Source organism: Barbus barbus (genome assembly GCF_936440315.1).
Source record: "Barbus barbus genome assembly, chromosome: 1".
NCBI lineage: Eukaryota > Metazoa > Chordata > Actinopteri > Cypriniformes > Cyprinidae > Barbus > Barbus barbus.
The window spans coordinates 3,251,130-3,278,433 of NC_136729.1; the positions used below are offsets into that span (position 1 = coordinate 3,251,130).

General features: G+C 37.6%; 2 protein-coding genes across 6 annotated transcripts in view; one reads left to right on the forward strand and one right to left on the reverse strand.

Moving 5' to 3' along the window:
• LOC306870932 (H(+)/Cl(-) exchange transporter 3-like) overlaps window positions 1-15,990 on the forward strand; it is a 58,478-nt gene extending 42,488 nt beyond the window's left edge. For 4 of the 5 annotated variants that reach the window (XM_079418528.1, XM_079418531.1, XM_079418530.1 and 1 more), the window contains 4 exons: window positions 13-199; window positions 5,032-5,430; window positions 6,591-6,807; window positions 13,750-15,990. In XM_079418528.1, the coding sequence (XP_079274654.1) occupies window positions 13-199; window positions 5,032-5,430; window positions 6,591-6,807; window positions 13,750-13,840 (894 nt within the window). In that variant the 3' untranslated portion in view covers window positions 13,841-15,990. Of the gene's footprint in view, window positions 1-12; window positions 200-5,031; window positions 5,431-6,590; window positions 6,808-10,256; window positions 10,333-13,749 lie in introns of all 5 variants that reach the window. The other variant, XM_079418532.1, reaches the window with a different exon arrangement.
• A 2,731-nt stretch (window positions 15,991-18,721) lies between these two features.
• On the reverse strand, window positions 18,722-26,617 carry LOC306873339 (microfibrillar-associated protein 3-like). The gene is made up of 3 exons (XM_079422574.1): window positions 26,275-26,617; window positions 25,103-25,512; window positions 18,722-21,267 (listed from the first exon to the last, which is right to left on the reverse strand). The coding sequence occupies exons 2-3, from the start codon at window positions 25,422-25,424 to the stop codon at window positions 20,381-20,383; spliced, it is 1,209 nt and encodes a 402-aa protein (XP_079278700.1). The 5' UTR covers window positions 25,425-25,512; window positions 26,275-26,617; the 3' UTR covers window positions 18,722-20,380.
• Window positions 26,618-27,304: the final 687 nt, after the last annotated feature.

The following is a 27,304-nucleotide window of genomic DNA, read 5'->3' on the forward strand; positions in this document are numbered from 1 at the left end:
TGCTGTGTTCAGGTGCCGTCGGGTCTGTTCATCCCCAGTATGGCCATCGGGGCGATCGCGGGGCGTATCGTGGGCATCGCTGTGGAGCAGCTGGCATATTATCATCATGACTGGTTTCTGTTCAGAGAATGGTGTGAGGTTGGTGCCGACTGCATCACGCCGGGGCTCTATGCCATGGTGGGCGCCGCAGCTTGTCTGGGTGTGTACGCATGCATTATTCTCCCTTTCTCTTCTCGATGCAAAGCTTATGCGCTTTGTGCCGCTCTCTATTGGAGCTTTTCGTATTATAATGCTTTTGCGCAATGAAATATTTTTTATAGCATTTCTTGCTCTGTCCTATCAAGGCAATTAATAATCTAATTAGGGATGTCAACGATTAATCGACGATCGATTAATTGTTGATAAGAGATGTAATCGATAAGAGCTATCGATGGTCGATTAAGCAGTTTCATTTTGGGGTGCGTGCGCAAAAAACGTGCAAACGTCTGTGAGTGACGGTGAAGGGACTGGATCTTACATGAAAATAATTTACTAATGTGTAAACTATACGCTTTTAATGTGATCCAAACTTTAAACGTACATTAAAACAGATACAATACAAAGTTCTTTTGTATTGAAATGTAGCAATAAGTCACGTTCAATTATAATTTCCCTAGATAATTGTTGCATATTGGGCTGCGGACACGAACAGGACAGATATAGGCTATTCATTACTACAACTTGTTAATTCATTCCTACGACATATTAATTTGTGGCCACTGTCCAGATTTGTTCCCTAGAAAACCCATGAATTTAAATGCGGGAGCAATTTAAGTCATAGTAATGAATTCTTAATTCATGGCCATGAAATCTTTCATTTCCCCCCCACATGTTTACCACAGTAAGAGAGGTGAAAACAGTGATTTAAAACAACAATAAAATAAACCTGCGAATCTAGAGGGTGAGACATTGAGGATTTGGGAAAAGAAACAATAAATATGAAATTTCGTGACCATCTGGCAAAACAGAACACAATGCCGCATACAGCTTGATTTAAATGCATGCGCTCGAACGGCATGAATCCAAAAGCATGGTCGCGATGTAACATTTGCACATCCTGTCATGCCGGTGACTATATGCTACTGCAATAGACGCAGGTTAATGATTGATCGATTAATTGATTGTTAATTTAAACAATGATCGATTGTGGAAATGATCGAAAATTGACATCCCTAAATCTAATGTATAGCACAGTAATGGAGGCAGCAACATATGATAGATGGGATAGATTGTATCCTGCGATCATGCAGGATACAAATGCAAACTTCACAAGATCTCACAGCTGGATTCGACTAAGTCAGAATCAGAATGAGCTTTATTGGCCAAGTATGTTTACACATACAAGGAATTTGTTGTAGTGACAGAAGCTCCACAGTGCAACAGAGAGACAGCGACAGGACAGGACACAGATAATAAAAGAATAATATACAAATATCCAAATAGGCAATGTACAAAGCAGCTAAAACACTATATAATATAGACAACTATGTATGTACAGGTCAAGTATGTGCAAATTAGAAATGAGAAAATAAAATATGTGAGTGTGGTGAATGGATAATGTATTATAGTTGTGTGTTCCACGTTTATTGTCAAATGTTCATGAGATGGATTGCCTGAGGGAAGAAACTGTTCCTGTGTCTGGTCGTTCTGGTGCTCAGAGCTCTGTAGCGTCGACCAGACGGTAACGCAGTTCAAAGAGGGAGTGTGCTGGATGTGAGGGGTCCAGAGTGATTTTACCAGCCCTTTTGCTCACTCTGGATAAGTACAGTTCTTGGAGAGTGGGGAGGGTTGTACCAATGATTCGCTCAGCAGTCCGGACTACCCTCCGTAGTCTTCTGAGGTCAGATTTGGTAGCTGAGCTGAACCAAACAGTTATTGAGGTGCAGAGGATGGATTCAATGATGGTGGAGTAGAACTGTTTCAGCAGCTCCTGTGGCAGGTTGAACTTCCTCAGCTGGTGAAGAAAGTACAACCTCTGCTGGGCCTTCCTGACAATGGAGTCAATGTGAATATCCCACTTCAGGTCCTGAGAGATGGTGGTGCCCAGGAATCTGAATGACTCCATTGCAGTCACAGTGCTGTTCATGATGGTGAGTGGGGGGAGAGCAGGGGGGTTTCTCCTGAAGTCCATTAACATCTCCACAGTTTTGGGCGTATTAAGACTGCACCAGACAGCCAGCTCCTTAACCTCCTGTCTGTAAGCAGACTCGTCACCGTCCTGGATGAGGCTGATCAGTGTGGTGTCATCTGCAAACTTCAGGAGCTTGACAGAGGGGTCTTTAGATGTGCAGTCGTTGGTGTAGAGGGAGAAGAGCAGTGGGGAGAGTACGCAGCCCTGAGGAGCTCCAGTCCTGATGGTTCGAGTGCTGGATGTGAATTTACCAAGCTTTACTAACTGCTGTCTGTCTGTCAGGAAGCTGTTGATCCACTGACAGACGAAGGTGGGGATGGAGAGCTATGTCAGTTTATTCTGAAGGGTTTCCGTGATGATGGTGTTAAAAGCGGAGCTGAAGTGCACAAACAGGATCCTCACATAAGTCCCTGGTCTGTCCAGATGCTGCAGGGTGAAGTGCAGTCCCATGTTGACTGCATCATCCACAGACCTGTTTGCTCTGTAGGCAAACTGCAGGGGGTCCAGTAAGGGTCCAGTGATGTCCTACAGATAAGCCAAAACCAGTCTTTCAAATGATTTCATGGCTACAGACGTTAGAGTCACAGGTCTGTAGTCATTAAGTCCGGTAATTTTGGGTTTCTTTGGGATGGGGATGATGGTGGAGCATTTGAAGCATGAGGGGACTTCACACAGCTCCAGTGATCTGTTGAAGATGGGGGCCAGCTGCTCAGCACAGATTTTTAGGCAGGCTGGTGACACACCGTCTGGGCCTGGTGCTTTCCTCCTTTTGTTCTTTCTGAAGACCTGGCACACACATCTTCGCTGATTTGAATTGGGGGAGGAGGGTTGCTGGAGGTGTTAATGGTTGTGTGAAGAGGTGTTCAGGGCGGGTGTGGGGTGTTTTTTCAAAATGACAAAACTCGTTCAAGTCGTCTGCCAGGTGTTGATTCTCCAGAGTACTGGGGGATGGTGACTTGTAGCTAGTGATATCCTTCATTCCTTTCCATACTGAAGCAGAATCGCTGGAAGAGAATTTGTTCCTGAGCTTGTCAGAATAATTCCTCTTTGCCACTCTGATCTCCTTTTCCAGTGTGTATTTGGCCTGTTTGTACAAGACTTTATCCCCCTTTCTGTGAGCATCTTCTTTGGCCTGACGGAGCTGTCTGAGTTTGGCAGTGAACCATGGTTTGTCATTGTTGTAGAATAGATGAGTCCTGGTAGGAATGCACATGTCCTCACAGAAACTGATATAAGATGTTACAGTCTCTGTGAGCTCGTCCAGATCGTTTGCAGCAGCTTCAAAAACAGTCCAATCAGTGAGAGAGAAACAGGCTTGTAAATCCCGCTCTGTTTCATTAGTCCATCTTTTAACAGATCTTAATACAGGCTTTGCAGACTTCAGTTTCTGCCTGTAGGACGGAATAAGATGAACCAAACAGTGATCAGAGAGTCCTAAAGCTGCCCGTGGGACAGAGTGATATGCGTCCTTTATTGTTGTGTAACAGTGATCCAATATATTACTGTCTCTGGTGGGACATGTGATGTGCTGTCTGTATTTTGGCAGTTCGCGGGATAGGTTTGCTTTATTAAAGTCTGCTAGGTTTGTGAAATTAAATGTTCATTAGACATTCATAGATTTGTTTAAATGATATAAATGCGTATTTGCTGAATGCTGAAAGCAAACGAGAAAGTATTATGTTTGCCTTTCTATTACTAATAATATAAAAGCAATCGTTAATTCTTTTTGTATACATTTTAATTTCTTTGAGGGAGAAATGTGAGCACTGTGTGCTCAGGCGCTGCTGTTCTCAGCGCCGTCAAAATAAAAGTCCGGCACGCCTCGAATGCATCCGCCAAACAGAATGCATCGGCCTTGGCAATATATCAGTCGACCACTAATTTTCATAAGGATAAAGTATATTTATAATGCAATGCTAATCGACAATCACTGTATATAATACTATAAAATAGTATGATTTCTGCCTCACTCTGTGTTATGAGACCACGTCTGATCACAAAGTTATTTCAAACACAACTGATGTTATGAAGTTAATTTAGAGAAAAAGCATGTTAATAAATGATTTCTTTGTTGGACAACTGGTTTGTAAACAGGCTCATACACATGCTAAACTGTGCTACTGTAGTTCATTTATTCAAGGCTCAGACAGATTTTTTGTCGCACTGTACAGTACAACCCTGACCAAACCAGTTCCAGATTGTAGAAGGAGCTCCTTGTTTAGCAATATACTGTTCCTCAATTTAACGTCCGCCTTCTGCAATATCGCTCCGCATGGGCACACACAGAAATATATAACCCTGGACCACAAAACCAGTCTCAAGTATCACGGCTATATTTGTAGCTTTAGCCCACAATGCATTGTTTGGGTCAAAATGATAGATTTTTCTTTTATGCCAAAAATCATTTGGATATTAAGTAAAGATCATATTCCATGATGATATTTAGTAAATTTCCTACTGTAAATATCAAAACGTAATTTTTTATTAATATGCATCACTAAGAACTTAGTTTAGACGGCTTTAAAAGTGATTTTCTCAATATTTAGATTTTTTTACACCCTCAGATTCCAGATTTTCAAATAGTTGTATCTCAGACAAATATTGTCCTATCATAACAAACCGTACATCAATGGAAAGATTATTTATTCAGCTTCAGATGATGCATAAATCTCAATTTCAAAAAACTGACCCTTATATGTGGTCCACGGTCACATATGTCAACAACTAGGCTTTATTGTTATTATCGCGGGAAGACCAATTCTCATCGTAGGGAGAATTTTTACCGGTATATCACAAACGATAACATATCGCCCATCCATACTGTAGACTGTCTAATAATGTGAGCTGTGGTGTTTGTGTAGGCGGCGTGACGCGTATGACAGTGTCTCTGGTGGTCATCGTGTTCGAGCTGACCGGCGGGCTGGAGTACATTGTTCCTCTCATGGCAGCAGTGATGACCAGCAAATGGGTCGGCGATGCTTTCGGGAGGGAGGGAATCTACGAAGCCCACATCCGTCTGAACGGATACCCCTTCCTGGATGCAAAGGAAGAGTTCACGCACACCACGCTGGCACGGGAAGTGATGCGTCCGCGGCGTAACAACCCACCGCTGGCCGTGTTGACGCAGGACGACATGACGCTCGCCGAGCTGCAGAGCATCATCTCCGAAACCAGCTACAACGGCTTCCCCGTCATCGTCTCCAAAGAGTCGCAGAGACTGGTGGGATTCGCGCTGCGCAGGGATATAACCATCGCTATAGGTGAGAGAACTTCACGTTTCAGTCAGCTTGATCACAGTTATTCTCACATTTCTTTTCTTACGACATTGAAATTGTTGAAGTAAATGAAGGTTGTTTTAGCACCACTTTTTCAGTATTTTCTGCCAAAAATTCAGATTGCTGCAAAATATCATTATCATTGTGAAAAGTAGTATTATAAAAGTGCCGTAATTTTATGTTGAAGTTGGCATGAAATTAATTTTCTAAATTAAGTCTCTTCTGCTCACCAAGACTGCATTTATTTGATTAAAAATATAGTTAAAATACAGTAATATTTTAAAATAATATTAGAATTTAAAATAACTGCTTTCTATGCGAGTACATTGTAAAATATAATTTATTTGCCATGCAAAGCTGTATTTTCAGCATCATTACTCCAGTCTTCAGTGTCACATGATCCTTCAGAAATCATTCTGTTACACTGGTTTGCTGCTTAAGAAACATTTATTAATAACAGTTGTGCTTCATATTTTTGTGCAAACCGTGAAACATTTTTATTCAGGATTCTTTGATGAACAATGTTTATTTGATATAGAAGTCTTTTTTTTTTGCATTATAAATGTATTTACTGTCACTTTTGATCAATTTAATGCATCCTTGCTAAATAAAATTATTTCAAAATTAAATTAAATTTAATAAAAAATATGTACTGTTGTCATCAGTCATAGCAGCCATAATAGACCACCAATACCTCAAAATGTGTTAAAATGTGTTTTAATGGCCATAAAAAGTAAAGAAAAACATCTCTAATTTTATTTATTTGTATTTTTAACATTTTACAGATTTATTTCATTTATTTATTTTACATTTTAGGGCCAATAAAATTAAAAATAAATATAACTATTAAAGATTTACTGGCCTCAAACTTCTGAATGGGAGTCTTTATGTAAAGGTGTAATTTAAAATGTAAGAAAAAAATATAAAAATCTTTGAAATAAGAATTGCTATGAAAATAATGTTGTTGTTTTTTTTTTTTTTCTCTCTCTCCTATTTGTGGTGTAAAATGTCACCTGGAGATTTTTTACTAAATTCACCCATGATAATTCATTATCTTACTGTAGAAACGTATATCAGAGTTTCTCTGTCCATGAATACACCGCTAAAATGACTGAAAGATGTTGTTTTGTTTCTCGTCTCTTCAGAAAACACCAGGCGTAAGCAGGAGGGAATAATGCTGAACTCACGGGTGTATTTTACCCAGCATGCCCCGACCCTCCCGGCTGACAGCCCGCGGCCGCTGAAGCTACGCAGCATCCTGGACATGAGCCCCTTCACCGTCACCGACCACACGCCCATGGAGATCGTGGTGGACATTTTCCGCAAGCTTGGCCTGCGCCAGTGCCTCGTGACGCACAATGGGTGAGTGTCTGCCAATTTTGTGTTTGTACTAACGAGCGTCCTGTCATCAGACACACACACGCACACACGCACGCACGTCTGCTGATGAGCTTCAGTCGAGGCGTCGTGCGTCTGAGGATTCACATGCCTCTCAGCTGCTAGTCTCCTGCTAAACCACTGCCGAAACACACACAGCCTTCACAGGACCCAATCGAGCTAAAGATACTGAACACACTCGTGATACGGAAATGTTTAAAGCTTTTATTTGTACAGTTAACTTGACTAAAAGCATGTCTTTTAAATTAGATTCACAATCTCACATTGTCTTGTAACTTGTAAGTATAAACAATTGCATTTAAGTTAATTTTCAATTAAAATTTAGTAATTAAGTCTCTTAGGTTCACCAAAGAGTAATAAATGGCTTCTGAAAATTCAGCTTTGCATCACAGGAATAAATACCATTTTAAAATATTTTCAAATAGGGATGCACCAATACCACTGTTTTCAGTACTCGCCTGATACGATGCTTTAATTTTTGGTTACCTGCCGATACAGTATCGATACATTTTTTTAAATATTGGGTACAGAAACCAAAAGAGTACGTATGATGTTAGTTGGTTAACTTAATTTATCAAATAGTCAAACCAAAATTTATTCAGACACCTTCAACATTTCTCACATTATCACAGTATATTCGCTATAGTTTAGAAAATGGTAATAAAATATGACAAGAACTCGGAGATAAACTGTCAGAACAAATTCAGCTTGATAATGTCAGATAACTTTGATAGAAAGGCATGTTATGGATTACAAACTAAAAATGATTCCGAAAGCTGTTATGATGACAATATTTACACAATTATCAATACTGTGTCAGGCAACCCTTAGCCTTAATGACAGCCTGTAGTCTCCTGGGTATGCTGTCAACCAGGTTCATGCAAACCTGAACTCCAGTCTGAATCATTTTTGGTCCATAATTTGTATAGAGTTAGAAGTAGTGTCTTTTTTTCACCTGAATCATGCTGCGATTTTTATATTTCAAAGCCACTCGTATAATGCAGAGTCACTCATGAAGCAAGCAAAACACGCGCAACGCGACAAATAGTTCACGCATCTGTGCCGCTGCGCGCTCAATCCACTCAGCGTGTTTTGCTTGGCCTTTCAGCTCGCGCACATCAGCTATACAGGCGTTAATACTGAATGTTTAAGATTATATTCATTGCATATATATAATTCGTAGACATCCTTAATCTCTAATTACTCCATTCTGCTGTCTGTGTTTCTTTGTCTGAATACGGCACTTGTCACATGCTGTGTGGTATCGGGGCATTTGAACAAGTACAAGAGCTAGGTATCGGGCCCGATACCGATACTGGTGCATCCCTATTTTCAAATATAAAACAGTTATTTTAAATTGCATTAAGATTTCTCAGTATTACTGCTTTTACTGTATTTTTGAAAACAATAAAAAAAAATATTTTGGACCGCATCGTATTGTACATGAATCGGCTCAAACTGCCCGTTATATATGAAGTACATCTATGATTACTCCATTTTTGCCATCATTCAAAAATGGCCAAACTTTGATTTTATTTATTTTTATTATTATTTTATTTTATTTTTTTACAAAAACATAAATAGTTTAATTTATGCATTTACTAGATGCTTTTTTTTTTTTAATCCAAAGCAACTTGTTTAATCAGAAGTTCAATTTTAGTTAAATGTAGATTAGTTTAATGTAGATACATTTCGTTTATTACCATTTTAATGATTTAGCCCAGCTAATTAAAGGCTTTTTTTTTTTTTTTTTTTACTGCACCAGTGCCTTGGAGTATTTCATCATCTTTATTACAATATAATGTTGTAGTTTTGTCCTTTTTACTTTAAACAGGAAATTTTAAAACGCCCTGCCTTGTGTAGCACATTCAAAAACTTGAATAAAGTCTTGGCTTTAATGCAAACTACTTCAGACAAGTTATTTACAATCCTAACAGTAAGTAAGAGCAAACAAATGAAGTATAAGCCTGATCACATTTGCATGATGTTTATGTATGCCGTGGTTGCAGCTAGAGGGAGTTTTAAAGGAGAGCGGTCTCTGCTGTGTACAGATGATCAGGGAAAGCAAACGCAAACAACCACCAACAACTAACAAATAGCAGGGAAAATGTCTTCTAGCAAGATATAAAACCAGATCATTCAAAAGCTTTTGCAACTAACACACAAAAATAATCATTTTACTTGATTTAATACAAAATACAATCCGGCCAATAACCGAAACTGAGTGGGAAATTTAATGAATACTTCATAATTAATCAAATTTAAGATGTATATTAACACATTAATTCCAATAATGCACAATACATAAACACGTTCAGGGTCCCAAATGTCAGTCTGCTTAATTGCATTTTGTCTTGCATTTCTTTTATTATTATATTAGACAATTATTATATGTTTTATCATTGAAGTAAATTAAGCCTGTTTTAGGAAGATTTTTTTGCATTTCAACTTTTTTTTTTTACAATTAAGCCCATTTTCTAACTAAAATTCTGATTAGTGCAACACATCGATGTCTTGCTTTCGTTACTGCAATTTAAAAAGTACCATTAATTTTATTACTGCATGTTGGTGTAGTAATTGTGATCAATTCATCCATGCAAACACTACCATTCAAAAGTCTGGTTTTTAGTCTCTTGTGCTCATCAAGGCTGCATTTATTTGATCAGAAAAACATGAAAAAACCCTATAAAACGTGAAATATTTGTACAATTTATGATAACTGCTTCTATTTAAATATATACTTTAAAATTTCATTTATTTCTGTGAGTTTTCAACAGCTATTAATTACTCCAGAATAATGAAATAATTTTATTAAATATTCAATTAATTGATCAAATGTATGTAATAACCAACACTTAAAAACAAAGTCACATATAAGCATTTAAATTCCAAAACATTTTAATGATATAATTGTTTCTACTCCAGTTTATTGTAAAATATAAACATTTAAATGGTGGCTGGTAATAAAAACTTGTTTTCATGACATACATTTGAATTGAATTAAACTTTGGATTACAAAGAGACACTGACTGAGCCTAGACCATATTCTGAGTTTACAGATTATTATATCTTCTCCAGAGAAATAAAAAATGATGTGACTGCAGAAGCGATTGAGTAGTTTTTGTTCCTGCACGGTAAAGTTGCTCTCCTGACTCCTAATCCTGATTTATTCATAGATAATTTTTTTTTACACACACGGTGGTGGCGGCTGATATTTACAATTTGATTCTGTTCAGTTAATTACTTTAATTGCAACTCAACATCTGATTATTTTGATGGTCTCAGTAAATTTCTGTTCATATTGCTTCTGTTGTCTTGTTAATCTTATGTTGTTTTGATTTTTATTTGTTTGTACTTGAGTTGTCGGTGTAATTTTTGTTGCTAAGTGATGGTCGTCACGGTGTGTGTTGCAGGATTGTATTGGGCATCATCACAAAGAAGAATATTTTAGAACATCTGGAAGAGCTCAAGCAGCACGTGGAGCCCTTGGTGATTAGCCCCTCCCACTCTGCCTGTTAGACTCCGCCTCTTAGGAGGGACACATGAAACTTGAGTGAAAAAAAGAGTTTTGGATGATGGTTGCCCTAAAATACCAAAGTTCCAATTTCAGCTAGTTAGAGATAAATAAATTATACATGTTGCATTCAAGTTAATTGGATAAATTTATTCTCATTTTTATTCAGTGATGTCTGCAAGAATTTATACACCTAACTCTGCAATTGATCTTATTTTGAAATGAAATGCAAAAATGTAAAAAAACCTTAAATGGCAGGTGGTAGAACTGTCCTATATGTGGATTACAAACACTAAATAACGTGCACTAATTTGTGGTCAGTAACATGTATTAAAGGAGTATTTCTCCCATGAATGAAAAGTTGATAAATTTATTCACCCTCAGGCCGTCTAAGGTGTTTCTTCCTCAGATCAGATTTGGAGAAATGTAGCATTACATCAGTGTCTCAGTAATGGATGCTCTGCAGTGAATGGGTGCCGTCAGAATGAGAGTCCAAACAGCTGATAAAAACATCACAATAATCCACACCACTCCAGTCCATCAGTTAACATCTGGAGAAGTGAAAAGATACATGTTTGCAAGAAACAAATCCATCATTAAGGTGTTTTAGATTAAAACCCTTGCTTCTGGCCAAAATACGTGTCCGTAATCCATAAAAATGTTTCCTCCAGTGAAAAAAGTCCATCCCCGTTGTCCTCTCACATCAAAATCCACCCACATATTTGTTTAGAACAGTTTTGGACTGTGTTTGTTTGTAAATGATGCTTGGTCTGTGCATATTTCTCTCCTGATTCAGACGACACAACGTTTTTCACTGGAGGAAGCGTTATTATAGATCACGGACTCATATTTTAGCCAGAAGCAAGAGTTTAAAGTTACAAACATCCTAATGATGGATTTGTTTTACAAACATGCATCTTGTCGCTTCACAAGTCATTAACTGATGGACTGGAGTGGTGTGGATTATTGTGATGTTTTTATCAGCTGTTTGGACTCTCATTCTGACGGCACCCATTCACTGCAGAGTATCCATTACTGAGACACTGATGCAGAGACACATTTCCACAAACCTGATGAAGAAACAAACTCATCCACATCTTGGACATTTTTAGCACATTTTCAGTTTTGGGTGAACTGTTCCTTTAAGAAAGTTTTTTTTTTTTTTTTTTTTTTTTTTTTTTTTTTAAACAACATTGACATTAGTGAAGCTAGCATAAGACTATATAGTATGAAGTTAAAAGCATTTTGGACCCTGCTTCCAGGACTTTATTCCTCTGCAGACATCATGTTTCTTGTAGGATTTGCTTTCACTCAGATTGTTGCTCCTGTCCATCACCTCCCTGCAGGCTGGACTAGTCTCGTCACATCAGCTGTGGTATCTTTGAGATGCACCTTTATGTAGCCCCTCCCTTTCAGTTCTGCATTGTGCACGTGTACTCACAAAGCACATCTAATACACATGCCGTGATGTCCTTCATCTGAATTTGATTCCTTTGTTTATTTTTCCTTTTGTTTATTGCTAAATTCCTCTCGGGGGCGCCTGGTCTGCGTCCGCTGGGCTACAGATCGATGACATCTGACCCCTCGCGCAGCTCCGCCCTTAAACGATTGGCGAGTAACTGTCATGTGTAGCGGACTATTTTCTCATTCACCAGCATATTTATTCACCTCTGTAGTCATAGTAGCTGTTACCTAGGATGCTGTTACATGTGATCTGGTGTGACTCTAGAATCCTAGCACTTGTAGTATGTACTCAGCAGTTCTTTAAGACCCACACCTTGTCCTCTTGCAGTTGTCTGACGTTCAACCTTCTCACTTTTTTCCTGTCGCAAACATCTTGCAGGCATTTCACGAACATTTCGCAAAGGTTTGACAATCATTTCACGAGCGTTTCCTGCCTCTGATTTGGATGGACTCTCGCAATCCCAGCTCTCGTCAAAATTGTCACACCTTTTTTCTGTGATACTGTCATCAAGCTTAAATCCCCTTTAAATCAAAAGCAAAATCAAGAGCATGTTTAAAGTTAGCACTTTAATTCAAAATTTGATCAAGAGAAATTAGTGTTTGTGTAGAGATACTGTATCTAGAAAAAAGTGTTTGGGGTAAAGCGTTGCATAATCACATTGTTTAAAGTAACGTGCCAGTCAAGTAAAGTATTGCGTTACTTTTTTGAATACACTCTATAATGCTATAATAAAGTTGCACTTATACACAAATAACGTAAAAGTAACAATGTCATGATCAAATTTTTAAAATGTTATACTTTAAGAATATTCTAACGCTACTATAATACAGTAATGCTGGTACACATGGCACTTGTCTGTTAAACACCTATATTTAAACATTTTGTGAAAGGAAATGAGTTTTTGGGTACAGACGCACTATGCATTTAGAAAAACAGTGAAGCGGATAAAGCGTTACAAATTTAGAAGTAATGCCAATAGTTATGCAAAGTATTGCATTAGCTTGTGCATTATAGTGCGAATTCAAAATAGTACTTTATTCACTTAACATACAAAAGTAGGAGAAAGTTACGATGTAGTGTAACTAGTTGCTTTTGTGAAATAAACACCTACTGTAATGCACACAATGTGATTTGTTGTAGAACAACATGCTGCTAGTTACACAAATTATCGCATTACTTAACACTTTAATGGCCAAGTTACTTTTGTACAAGTAATTAAAATGCACAAAAGTAGGAGAAAATCACACTGGTTTAATCAATTATTATTTTTTTTAAACAAAGTAATGCTTTTGTAGGAGTAGTGTAACAGCTACTGTAATGCAGGGACATCACAAGACCGTCTTTGCTGCAAATTATAATTTTTTTTTTTTTTTTTTTTTTAATGGCATTATGTTTGGTAGAATAATGTAACGCTCATTGCACTTTCAAAGAATTAATGCACTAGTACTTTTTCCAAGCAACGTTCCCCAACACTGTAAACAAACTAAATGCACAACTTCTATACATCCTTTAAATATGCTCTTGATTTTGTTGGAAAAATAACTTCACTCGCTTGTTCTCCAAGGCCAGAGTGTGTGGATGAGATGGAGGCGTTCTCTCACTCGGTTCACTTCTGTTTCGCAAAACACTTGCTTCTCACTGTGTAGGTGCTGTCGGTTCATAAAAATAACATAGCGTTTCCTGCCCTGAGTAACACAGCATAATCTTCCACACTCTCTGCCCTTCTTCAAACCAGAGACTGTCAGCTCTCTGTTGCCAAGACTGAAGTATGGAGTCATCAAAAATGTCAAAACGAGAATAGAGTTGCACAAAATGCATTTCGTTGGGACTTCCTTGCAAAACTTGGCAACAGAAGATGTCAGTGCTCTGCGAACATGTCAAAAATACACAAGTAAATTTCTCTTCCTCTTTCTGTCTCTCTTTATAGGCGCCTCCTTGGTATTATTACAAAAAAAGATATCCTCCGTCATATGGCCCAGATGGCAAACCAAGACCCCGAGTCCATAATGTTCAACTAGCGTCCTCTTCCCGCTACGAGGAAGATGAGAGTGAAGAGGAGGTCTGTTTACTGGACGACTCATCCCTCTGACCACACGCCCCTACGGTACCCTAAACCAAGTACAAAACAAAAAAACACCACTCCAGACGGGACCCTACCCTGGTCACGTCCTCTGGATATTTGCACAAGACTCCAAAACGAGTCTTTCGTGGCAGAACCTGGCTGCTTGAAAAACTTAAGAGTTTTGGGAGAAGCTTGAGTCTTGGACGCCCCAAGTGGAGCAACGTTCTCCAAATGCTAACACACTAAACTAACTCTCTCACACGCATGCAAAGACACCTCACGGGACCTGCTTGTTTGACCTCTTAGCCTCCTGCCTGAGAAAATGCGTCCTAAAGAGGTGACAGGTCGAGATGAACCGCTGGAAACGCGAGGAGAGACCTTCGCCACAGACCGCCATGACCCTCACTGCCCCACCACATCCCGAAATGGACTCTATAACATTGTTTACTTGTAGTGTATGTGAACGAGATCATGTTTGAACGCACCCCGACATTCTAGTTGGGATCTGATGCTGTGAACCCAAAGAAACGTTGAAAAGTGTCCCGTACGTAATGGATACGTTGCCCATGCAAGTGATTTTTTGTGAGCGATCCGTGAGGATCCAGTATTCAGCATTGCGAAAAGATTAAGCATACAAGCGTGTGTTTTGTGCTACCTAGCGAAAAGGATGTTGGGAGGAGAACAGGGTGTAAATCGTCTTAATTAATCGTCTTCAATCTCAACACTACGAAGGCCAGTCTAAACCGCAATGGGATTGTAGGTAACGAGCCAAACGAGTCTCTCTGGCATTACTCTGAGTGCCCACACTTTATGAAGTTTTGTGCTTTATTGGGAATGAAAAACCAAGACACTTTTCTTTAACAGCTGCTATCTTGGCTATTATATTTAAATGTACTAAGCAACTCCTAATAGTTTGAAAATCAAAAAATGTGAACTTTTTTTTAACTTTGCAAGCAAGCATTAATGTTCAAACTGGTGAATGCTGGCTCCAGTGCAGTTTAAATTTGCCATTTTCTCTTGTATGCTCACATTTCGTCCCAAGTGAAGTAAGTGTCTACTGCTGTTCATCGTCGTCTGAATAATCAAATGTCTGATTGCCCTGAAATCATACATTAAACCTCTCATTGTTTATCCTCATCTGATTGCTATCTACGAACAGGCTCTAAAGGATTAAAGGTCATATTTCATCCCAAAATAAAATATGTATTTTGCGTAATGAGAATGAAGCCCATTTTGAGACTGTCATTATTGCATTTTGAATTTCAAATAATGCATTTTTTACCCCCAAATTGTTATTTTGAGACATTTAATGTGAAAAAATATTGTCCCCAGTACTGAACCATCATGCCAAAATGTCATAAACCATGTCAAAATGCATATACAAATCTTGGTCCAAAAACCAAGCTTCATTACGCTAAATATTTTTTCCTTTTAATATAATAATATAAGGCTGAAATATGACCCAGACATTTTTATGACACTAAAAAAAACTAGATGTAAATACAGGCTAACAGCTAAACTGTTTTTGGAGATGCCAAATGATTCGTATTCTCGTATTGGCACAGAAAAAGCGATGATGAAATGTGACTGTTAGAGATCGTAAGAATGGAAACTCTAGTTCATTTGTGTGCTTGCTCCTGTTTTTTTTCTGGGAAATACATGGCACGGTTTTGTGTAAATTTGACACTTGTGGTAACCATTTCTGTTATATACTAACCTACCAGCTGCACTACATCTGTTTTTTCTTCAATTTAATTTTGAATCACACATTCGCATGCTCATTTCTTTTCCAAAACAAGGCCGTCATCTTTTAACTGATTGGTGAAATTCTGTCCTTTCGCTTTGTTTCCATGTGACCGGCATTATAACCTCCCCCCGCTGACTGTAAATGAGCCATGTGGGCGGGGCTTCTGTGCTCTCATTAGCAGTTGATGTTCCTGTTAAATCAGTGAAGAAAACAATGTTATATATTGATCTCGTTTTTTTTGTTGTTTAATTTATACTAGTGCTAGAGTTGTACAATATGGAGAATTTTATGTATGATTGATGGTTTGATTGTACATTAAAAAAAAACATGAAAAGAATAAATAGTTTTAAATGAAGTGTAGATCCTGTGTTTCCACCGTCTTGTTCTCTCAGACCGTGATGACGACCGTAAGCTCAGACCTCGAGACTGCGTGTTGAGACGCTGCCCTCAGGTCAGGCAGAGCAAAAGCATGTATTCCATTCAGGAAGTATGAAATCATCAGTGTTTATTAAATGACATGTCACAGGGCAATTTGCTGCTGTAATGTTTTTACACGAGTAAAGAGTTTGTCTGGATGCAGACAGGGAGAGTTTTGGAAACCTGTCCGAAAAAGTCAGTTTGGTGACGACCGTGGCAAAGAAATTACTTCACTTAAAAGGTAAGGTATATTACGTTTTTGGTCACTTATAATTGCTTTAATCAGAGCTATTTAAAAGTTGTTCTTGTTCAACACGTGCACTCAAGTGTTTTTTTGGGGGCGGGGCTAGTGTTTTTACAGCTGTTATTAGTTGTAAACATACTAGCAGTATATTATTATATACACCACAGGAGAAAAGCGTTAAAAAAATCATAAAAATGACCGGTAATAGATTTCCCCAGTTGACTGATAACATTAAAAATTGTTCAGAATAAAATAAGATTAATAAATATTGTATTACAAGTTTTATGAAATACTATTAAATATGCAAATGATGCATTAATTCAATTGGCATACAGTTGAATACTGAACAAATCCTGACGTATTTAGTTAAATGTCTTTGCAGAGGGGGTTTTAGCTTTTATTTGTCACTTCATAAAAAAATACTGTTAGAAAAAAAGTGCAACTTTTTTTTTGTTTTTTATTAAAATTTGTATGAAATCAGGCAAATGATATATAAACAAATCCCTCTGTAAAAAAAAAAAAAATTCAGAATATAGATGTGAATAAAACCGATAAGTGCTGCTGAGGTGGAGAAAACTCGTTTTGAGAAAACAGCCTTTAAACAGATTCAATTCTAATTGAAATCTAGACTGATAAAGTGAAATTTAGCAACCTGTTATAAAAAGCCAGATATCATAAGACTGTTTTGTCTGTAGTGTTTCAAAACAAAACGCATAAACATGCCTATATTGTAGAGATAGGTAAACATTACTAGTAGACCTGGTTTAAGAAGAAAATAGTATACTACTTAACTTCCTTGTTTGGGACAACTATATGGTCTCTCACCTGTATAGGTTTTCTTATGGAATTAAACGGTTTTAAAGACAATAATGTCTACTTAAATGACAGCTAATTTCACAGTGTAATGTAAGCTGAAAGCAAAATTCCCACAATCTTCTCTAAATGTGTGATTTATGAATTTGTGCAGCAGTGAGAGGTTGTACACTGGGAGCAAGCATATGGTTTCTCAATGTGGTTGCACAGGTCATGAGACAGACTCTCACACACATGCATCAAAATTTGTATACTGTGAGACAAGCTACCCAAAGGCTCAGAAGGGGGAAGCCTTATATGATGAGAGATGAAGAAAATCTATTTAAATTGCTGTTTAATTTTAAGATCTGCACATTTTAAATTCTCCTTACAGAATCAAATTGATATGGTTCTCTGATTCTTGTCTTGAATACAAATGAACAAATAATTTTAAGGGTTGAACTACTTGATGGCAAATTGAATGGTAAATGTTCACCTTTTTAATTGATTAAGCATTGAATGGTTTATGCAACTTTACTTGCATTTGGTGTCTGTTTTCTAGGAAATGCAAAAGCCACCACTTTTAAGTGAAAGCTCTTAAAGCATATTCACATTTATTTGTAAGCTATAATGCAATTCATAAATTATTTGAAAGATGCTTTACAGTGTTTGGCTTATTGTACAAAACAATACATCTTCCCAGTATTCATTTGAAATGTATCTGTAGTAATCAACTTTTATTTTTTGTTTGGATGTGAGGTTCCAAGCAGTGCGTGAGTATCATTTTATCACCGTCTTGCCGCTCAAAGGGACTTTTCCAGTGTGTATTTGTGGCTGTTCCCCGAGGAAACCTCTCACGTTTAAAGGCCTCTCGTTTGAATGGGTTTTCAGAAGAGCTTTCAGCCTCATTTCATCTGGAAAAGATTTGCTCTCTGAACATGTAAATGGATCATCGCCGTGTTTGTGCAGGTGGAGCTGCAGATGCTCTGGATGGGGGGGATGATACCTCATGCAACAGCACTGTCTCTCCAATCTGTTTTTTAAAGACTTTATAGTCTGTCAATCCATATAAATATTAGAATGCATTTAACCTCTTAAGACCCTGCTATATAAATATTTCAGTTTTTATTTTTTAATAAATCTGCAAAAATGTCAATTCTGTGTTTTTCTGTCAATATGGGGTGCTGTGTGTACATTAATGAGGAAAAAAATTAACTTAAATGATTTTAGAAAATGGCTGCAATATAACAGTGAAAAATTGAAGGGGGTCTGAATACTTTCCGTACCCACTGTATAATTAAAATGCTTAGGCTATAGGTAATTACATACTTTATATATTACTGCTGCTCAATAAATTTCATTCAAATTATACTTAGACTAATTACATTTTATTTCCTTAATTTCAGTGAGTCCATTCTGTATGACTGCAGTGTTACAACTGCAAGTCTAATCAAACATTTTATCTAAAATGCATATCAAAAAAGTATACTTGTCTTGGAGCAACCTGAAGGCAAGTACATAATTCATTTAGCGTTAACTATTCTTTAAAATTAGACATTCATTCACATACACAAATCAGTAAGCACTTGCCCACACACACACTCGATCGAGGCTGAGTGAATGAAAACACAGGGAATCATGGGTACACAGCAGCTTTATTAAAACAGCGTTTTGAAGAGCACCACAGCCATCACTTCCTCTGACAATCCTGACCAGGAAGATTCGTAATGACTAGTGCTTAACCTGTTTAGCTATATCAGCAGTGGACTGCTAGGTTACTCTGGACTTAGAAAAAGATCAAGATTGAAGAATTCTAACTTGTTTGCACTGACACTAAAAGGTGAGCCTTTTTAAGAAGCAAGACTATATATGTCCAGTGTTTTCTGGGACATCAGAAGAGATTAAACATTATCAGGGCTCCGTTATAAAGAACTCTCTGTTGGATCCTCAAAGACAAAACACTTGAAAGAAAGAAACCTATCTGAACTCAAAAGTAATACTGTAGTACTACTAGTAAAGTAATAATACGACCATTAATTACAGTAACAGTATAAAGACTCCAGTGGAAGCTCAACTGAAGAAAATGCCTCGTAATCTCAAAATGAAATTTCTACAATGTTATTCAAAGTGTCGATGCAGTTTACCTGACAGATGATAAATAACACTCAGGAGACGAGATCACAAACAAAAGTTGTCTCTCCGAGTCCAGCATTGAAAACAGATCGACATGCATTCTTCATGCATTACAAGAGGGAGCGAGATCTTAGAAATTACTGTGCACATCACTTCTGAAATGCTGGATTTCTATTGAACGAAAAATGCACTTCAGCCTCAAAACAGTTTAAATGTTTTACTTTCTTTCAGCCAAATGTATTAATCAGATGTACGTTCTCGTTCATTCGTGAAATGGATAATCCACATCCAACACAACTATTTTATGTCTGATGATTAAAATGTGAGCTTTGTATCCCTCAAAAGCCCTAGTTTCTGGAAACTGTGAAAGAAAAACTGGATTATCTAAATAAATAGAGAACTTCGCCCAAAATACATTCAGCATGAGTATTCATTGTCATGGGAAATATAACTAAAACAGGTCAATCTCACAAAGAAGTGACGAGGCTATATTTTACCCCAAAATTCTAAGAATTTTTATTTATTTATTTTTTTTTAGGACAATTAATAATTTTTGGGGGATTGTGATATCATTTTAGGCAAATTTTGCCTCCAAAATCACATTACATGCAAAAAAATTAAATACAAATATTAAAATTAATGTTAATACACAGTAATGCAATTCTTTTTTTTTTACTTTTTCATATAATTGCAAAACAGTACTAACAATTATTCTGTTCAGGTTTAACTGAAATCAACCTAAATTAAATTCAGTCATCAAAAATACAACCAAGATGTATAATTGAATGAATATTGAGTATTTAAATTTGAAAAAAATAAAAAATGTTTTTTTAACTGTACAGTACGGAGAACATTTGATGAATTACAATGAAGGGTTAATCTCATTAAAATATCACAACCAGTGCAGAAACCATGGAAAATGGGCTTTATTTTCTTTACGCAAAATACAATCTTTTTTCTTTTTACCCCCCCCCCCCCCCCAATCATTTTAAGGTAAAATATGGCCCATAAATATGAGTTTTGCGAGACTCACCCAAACACAGCTATTCTTCATCTTTCCTAAGATGACTAATTGAAAGCAACTACTGAGAAGAAAAACAAATCTTGACCTTTTCATTCCCCAAGAAAATGCATAGCGAGGTCATTATCCTTCCCTCAGGATATTACACATGGCTTTCATAAATGACTTGGGTTTTCTGTGCAGCACCACCCCCTTGAACAGACTCCGCCTTGCTTTCGTTCTCCTCAGACTCCGCCTCCAGAGGCAGCTGAGCCAATGGGGGCGAGGAGGAGGCTATTTTGGAAAGAGGTGGAGCTTCCAAGTTACAGCATCCTGCTGCAGCTAACTGTGGATGAACCGAAACCTGAATGGCTATGTGTTGAGGCTGCTCGTGAAGCGACGCGTCGTCCGAGTCCGCGGCGGGAGAATCGCTGCGCTCCCGCTCCCTCGCCTGCTCTCTTTCGCGCAAGACAGTGAAAACATCGTCAGAGGTGCTGGCAGCCGCCTCGTCGTGATTCTCAGGCGCTTGTCGGACAAAAGTGTGTCTCATTTCCTCCACGCCGACGACCTCCAGGATCTCCTCCATGAAGGTGCGGCAGTTCATGATCAGCGGTGGGAGCGGTATGCTACGCGCCAACTCCTCGATGTAGCGTGCGAACTCCATGGTCTTGAACTGCGTGACCTTCGCCAGCTCCAGCGTTTTGGCTGAGGTAATGATAGGAATTCGCTTTGCGATCTCAAAGGCCTTTTGGAGCTTTTCCGCGCCTTCCGTGCGGAAGAACTCGTTGATGGCCTTCTCGGTTTTCTTTAGATGGCTGCTCATCATGCAAAGGCGAGTGATGTTCATAATCATGATGATGGTAAAGGTCACCAGACACACCACCATGTAATACACGCCCATATCTCCGTTGGTGAAGACCACGCGCAGCGTCACCGTGCAGTTGGCCTTGCCGTGTGTGTTGGAGGCCACACAGGTGTATTTACCTCGGTCTGCGAACGTGATGCTCGTGATGTTGAGGATGCCATTATCCAGAATCCACCATTTACCATCTGCAGAAAAAGACACAGAAAAATCACTTACTGAAAACTGAAAGTTTCTTTTTTTCCATTAAAAACAGAGTAAACTTGAGTAAAATCCAAAAACTTTTACAACAAAATGAGGTTACTAATTCATAAAATCCTTTGACTTGTGGCATAGTCTACTCCATTTGTCAGTATACTCTGATCAAGAATTGTCGTCTTATGGTGCGGTCAAGTCAAGATCATATTAATTAAGAGTGGTAAATTTATCGTAAATTACCCAACTTTAGGAGTTGGGGGTGTGTCAGTGAGAAAACATGGCGAAAGCAATGGATAAATCTGTATAAAAGGTAAATTTGTTAAAATGAATATTTTTATTTTTTTCCTTTTACAATAAAACCATTTAGGTTGCATGTACAAATGACCATAGTACTGCACAATAACAACAGAAAATATGATTCAATTTAGAGCAGTAATACAGTGTTTCCCCTGCCATTATCTTGGTCAAGTTAATTTTATTGAATTGTATTTTCTCTATAGCGCCAGATCACAACAGAAGTCATTTAAAGTTACCTTTCCTATAGAACAGGTCTATACCAGGTTCTTTTATTAAACAAACTAAACAGCCTTGTGTTATTAACATGCGTCTCGGTGTTAATGTATGGCGCAGATGCGTGGTTTTGTTTACCACTTGTGCTGAAGCGCGCATGACGCTTCCGGTGATATTAGCGTCTGTTGTCTCACTAATGAGGACATAAATGCATGAACAACATCTCCAGAACTGCTCGGAGAGTCACTTCATGAGCATTTGACCGTTTCATTTGAATCAAACAATCCTCATATCTTATACACACAGAAAAGTGAAGGTATTCACGGCAACCCGTCAAAATAAGTGCGTTTAACTCGAAGACATTGCAGCAGAAATATATTACTATTGTTCAGTAGAATGTACGTAATAGGCTACTACTAACAAATTTATTAAAATTATTTTTAAGGAATAATCAGAAAATATTGTGTTTTAATTGTAATATTAAATCCCCTTTATTTTCCAAAAAATAATTTTTTTTAATTTTCAGTCATTAAAAGATAAATTAAATGACTGTTTTATGCCTTAAATGTAAATACACAACACAGAATTTCTGAGGGAAAAAAAAATCATAACGCTATTGTAAGAATAAATGAAACTTGTTTTTATGCTTTCAAATAATTAGACATGCTAAAACACAGAATTTGGTAACAAAACATTTCATGAGGCCCTAAACATGTATTTTGTGTTAAACTTTTAATAAATCGATATTAATTAAAATCATGAAACAATTTAACTAGACATGCTTTCTGATTAATACAATTTTATTTAACCATTAAAAAAAACTGATCAGAGATCTAAATCTGATGCCAGTAACCTGACAAATGATTAAATCCAGCCATTAACCCATCTGCAAAACTGCTGAAAATAGCACCCTGCGGTCTTGTAAACAACCAATCACATTAGTGCATGCCAGCTCACAAATGCTTCTCATTTTTCTAGATAATATGCATTAGATGTAATAAACTAACAAAACGTTCACACTGAATAAGCTCATAAAAAAGGTTACATGCAAAGTGAAACTGTGATAAAAGGCAAAAATCTAGGTGTGCAAATCAGGTTTTGCGTAAACAATTTCAACCTTTCCACCAAATAGAGAACGTAGTTGAAGACATGACTAGACATGCTTCCAAAATAACTGGTGCATGTAAACACCCTTTTTAAGTAAACCCAGCTCCTCGAGATGAAACTACAAAACATAGTTCTGTGAACACTGCAGCCATGCTTAATCGACTTTGCATAACCCACAGACATGCATTTACATAAAGACACTGATCCAAGGTCAGATTCTAACTTGTGCAGAAACTCTTAAACCATCCACCTTGTCTAAAGGACACACATACATAATGCGCAAGCTGCCTGTGTTTAAAGTGCTGAAGGGAATTTATGAACTCCATTTTTTGGCACCAGTCCACCAACGCATTACTTACTGGCAGCAACCGGAGGTCTTTTAATCAGACCTTTATGAAACAATTCAGCAATGCATTATGTAAGTAAAGTAAAATCATTTGATCTTTAATTGCTGGCTATTAGCTGTGTAAAGTCAATAGTATGAAATTAAAATGTACTATATTGACTTTCATAATGTGAAATCCTGGTCTTGTGAATGAACAACATGCAATGATAAATCAAACGAGCTTTCCTTCAGCTGTTGTTATCTAGGCCAAAGTGCTGCTCATTTTTAAGACTGCCAATAGTCTTTCAGGAAGTAGTTAGTCCACCACAACAGATTAACGATAATCTTATCTACTTCACACTTTTTTCTTTTCTTAAATATCCCGTTTCACTAAAATATGACAAATACTTTGTTGTTATCTTTGACAGCAACATTAAGTGCAACTATGTCAAACCATCCCGGTTACAAAAAATATTGTTTAACAGAATAGTTCTCCCAAAAATTAATTTTAGCATTGCATCAGTGTCTCAGCAATGGATGCTCTGCAGTGAATGGGTGCCGTCAGAATGAGAGTCCAAACAGCTGATAAAAACATCACAATAATCCACACCACTCCAGTCCATCAGTTAACATCTGGAGAAGCAAAAAGCTTTGTTTGTAAGAAACAAATCATTAAGGTGTGATAACTTCAAAACCTAAAATACAAGTCCATGATCCTAAATATAACATCCTTGAGTGAAAAAGTCCATATAAAAGTCCTCTTTCATCAAAATCCACCCACATATGCGTTTTCACTTGTAAACGGTGCTTGATTTGTGCAGATTTCTCTCCCAATACAGACGAAACAACTTTAATAGGATATAGCATTTTTATGGATTATAGACTTGTGTTTAAGCCAAAAACAATGGTTTAAAATCAAAAACTCCTTAATGATGGATTTGTTTCTTACGAACACAGCTTTTCTCCTCACAAGATAACTGATGGACTGGAGTGGTGTGGATTATTGTGATGTTTTTATCAGCTGTTTGGACTCTCATTCTGACGGCACCCATTCACTGCTGAGCAAGTGATGTAATGCTACATTTCTCCAAATCTGTTCGGATGAACAAACAAACTCATCCACATCTTGGATGTTCTGAGGGTGAGTACATTTTCAGCAAATTTTCATTTTGGGGTGAACTATTCCTTCAATATAAATTGAAGCCAGCGGTGTCATTCTCTTCATAAATGCTGTGCATGATGAAACCTGTCGATTGGTCTTTAGTTCACACTAATTCTTCACAGTAACCCCCCCCCCCCCTGTCCAATTCACTACCCAGGTTCAACTGAATAACAGGAATGTTTCCATGTCACTTCAGTAAAAGCGCTGTTAGTATTTTTCATTAACTAAGCTTGCACGACACCATCAGTAATCCTCCAAAAGTCACTCGTCAGGAACTCAAGTCTATAACACTCCAGCTGGGAATGACCGAGTCACGTTTTATATCACCAGATTTAAAGATCAAATTGTTACATAACGGATTAATCTCAAAAAGAGTGGATGTTATAATAATGGACTGCGGTTATTCCCAAAATAAATATACATCTCATACAGACTTTTGAATGCTAATGCAATAATGAAAATATTTGTTTTGTTGTAAATACAACCCCAATAGGAAGTGTTTACCCTTGGAGCAACGACTAAATTGAACACTACCAGCCATACACGATTATAATGGAAGTAGACTCAATTACAAGACGTGTGTATAGTATGGGAACAGTAAATATAAGTCTGATCTAGTAGTGTAAATGGATTACAGCAACAGAATCAAATTAACGTATAAAGCGACCAAGAGTAGGTCCAGTGATATATGAGAATGCATTGATTTGTACAGTAAACGTACCGCTTTTCTCAGCGTCAAGCAGGTGTCTGTGCGAGTTGAACCACTGGATGTTTGGAAAGGGGTCGCCGGTGATATTACAGTCAATTAAAGCACAATTCCCCTCGCGGGCGATGATCTGGCTTACTTTGCTGAGCATCAGGGGAACCAAGCCGCCTCCATCTGCCTTGGTCTCATTCTCTCTTCCGTCTCCATCCACCGCTGAGATGTTCAAAGCCTCTGCTGCACAGAAACTAATCATGGACACTAAATAAATGATCACGTATCCGTTGACCTTGTTCATTTTCTCTGGCTTTCTGTAGCAACCCTCAGGATAAGATGTCATTCTCCACCGGTCCTCATGTTACAGTCACTGGTATCGGCACAGAGAACACAAACCACCGGTGCACATGCTCCTTCCAGCAGAAACATCACTGAAAACACAAAATAAACAGATAGAAATCCATGAAAACATACTTGATTTGTCAGAATGAAATAAGGGATTTCATCTCAAGGTTAGCACACAGAAGATGTGACTCCTCCAACAAACAAGAATAAGAAATTACTCAATTGTAAGGAGGTAATAAAAATATAATATTTAAAATTTGATCTCTATTTGACGTTTACTGCACATTCAAACCATGTGCAATCTTAATATTATTGCATTCATGAAGAAAACAAGCTTAAAAAGGACATAAACGCGTGTTAATATGACTTGCATTAAAACAAATGGTAACTTACCCCGCATGAAACGTTATTAGCCTAATGTCATTTTAAAAGCTTCAACGCGGAACAAATCCATAGATTTACTAAACATTAACGTATAAACCAACCAAGACCAGGTTTATGATGTTTTATAGAGATATTCACACAGTTCTGATGCCTATATCATATCTGCCAGGTTAAAATGTTTTGCTAACGGCTAACTAACGTTAGTCATATGACCGGTCACCATCCGCTACGGAAGACGCACAAAATACAGATTTTAACACATCCCGCGGCTTTAACCCTTACAATTCAACATTTAGAAGTGAAATAACACCTAAAGTTTACATATATTCCACATGAATGATGTCGCATAGGCGCTGAATCCGCCGCTAACGTTAGCCTGAACGTTAGCCAAAAACAGCCGCGTTTTCTTTTGGTAAATTTTGCTAAACGGTTACAAATTCGGCGATTAATAGCGCAATACTTACAGCATTGTGTTCCCCCGCTGTTGTTATCTCGATGTTCGTCCTGTCGACGCTCCTTTGAGGATCTGGGTCGTGTTTTCTGGGTTTGGACCTGACTGCGAGTTAGACTCACGGTCCCCTAAAAGATGCCCTGTGAATGAAACACGACAGAAAGGACCGAGTAAAGCTTGTGTTCGGTCTTTAAACCCCTCCTATCATCTCGGCCTATCTGCTTTCTATTCCTCCCCCATCATTTTCCCTTTTCATTCGACTGACCCAGTTTTTCCAGTAATTGGTTGTGAATTTGAGCTAACTTCATCACCCAGTTTGGTTTATTTCCTCAGTTAACTTGTTTTGCATATAATGTGAAATATTTTCCTTATGAAAGGTACAGCAATGACAGTATAATACTACAATATGACACTGGTACACAAATCCAGAAATAAGAATCACTTTTTCGAAATTGAGATTTAGGCATCATAAGCTGAATAAATAATGTTTCCATTGATGTATGTGGTTTGTTATGATAGGACAATATTTGGCTGAGATGCAACTATTTGAAAATCTGGAATCTGAGGGAGCAAAAAAATCTAAATATTGAGAAAATCTCCTTTAAAGTTGTTCAAATGAAGTTCTTAGCAATGCATATTACTAATCAGTTTTGATATATTTACAGTAGGAAAATTACTAAATATCTTCATGGAACATGATCTTTACATTAATACCTTAACTATTTTTAGCATAAAAGAAAAATGGATAATTTTGACCCATACAGTGTATTTTTGGGCTATTGCTACAAATAGACCCCAGCGACTTAAGACTTGTGCTGCAGGGACACATATATATTATGCACCATACATATAGTATGGTATAGCCTATTGTAGTACCTTGGAGAACTATGAAATACCATGGTATTCATTCATTATTACCATAGTATTTCAAAGTACAATGTGATGTTACCACTGTACTGATATATTTGCATTCACTACGGACACATTTAAAGAAACATTAACCTGTGTTTTAAGCGTGTGCCATTGTTTTTTAACAAAACCAA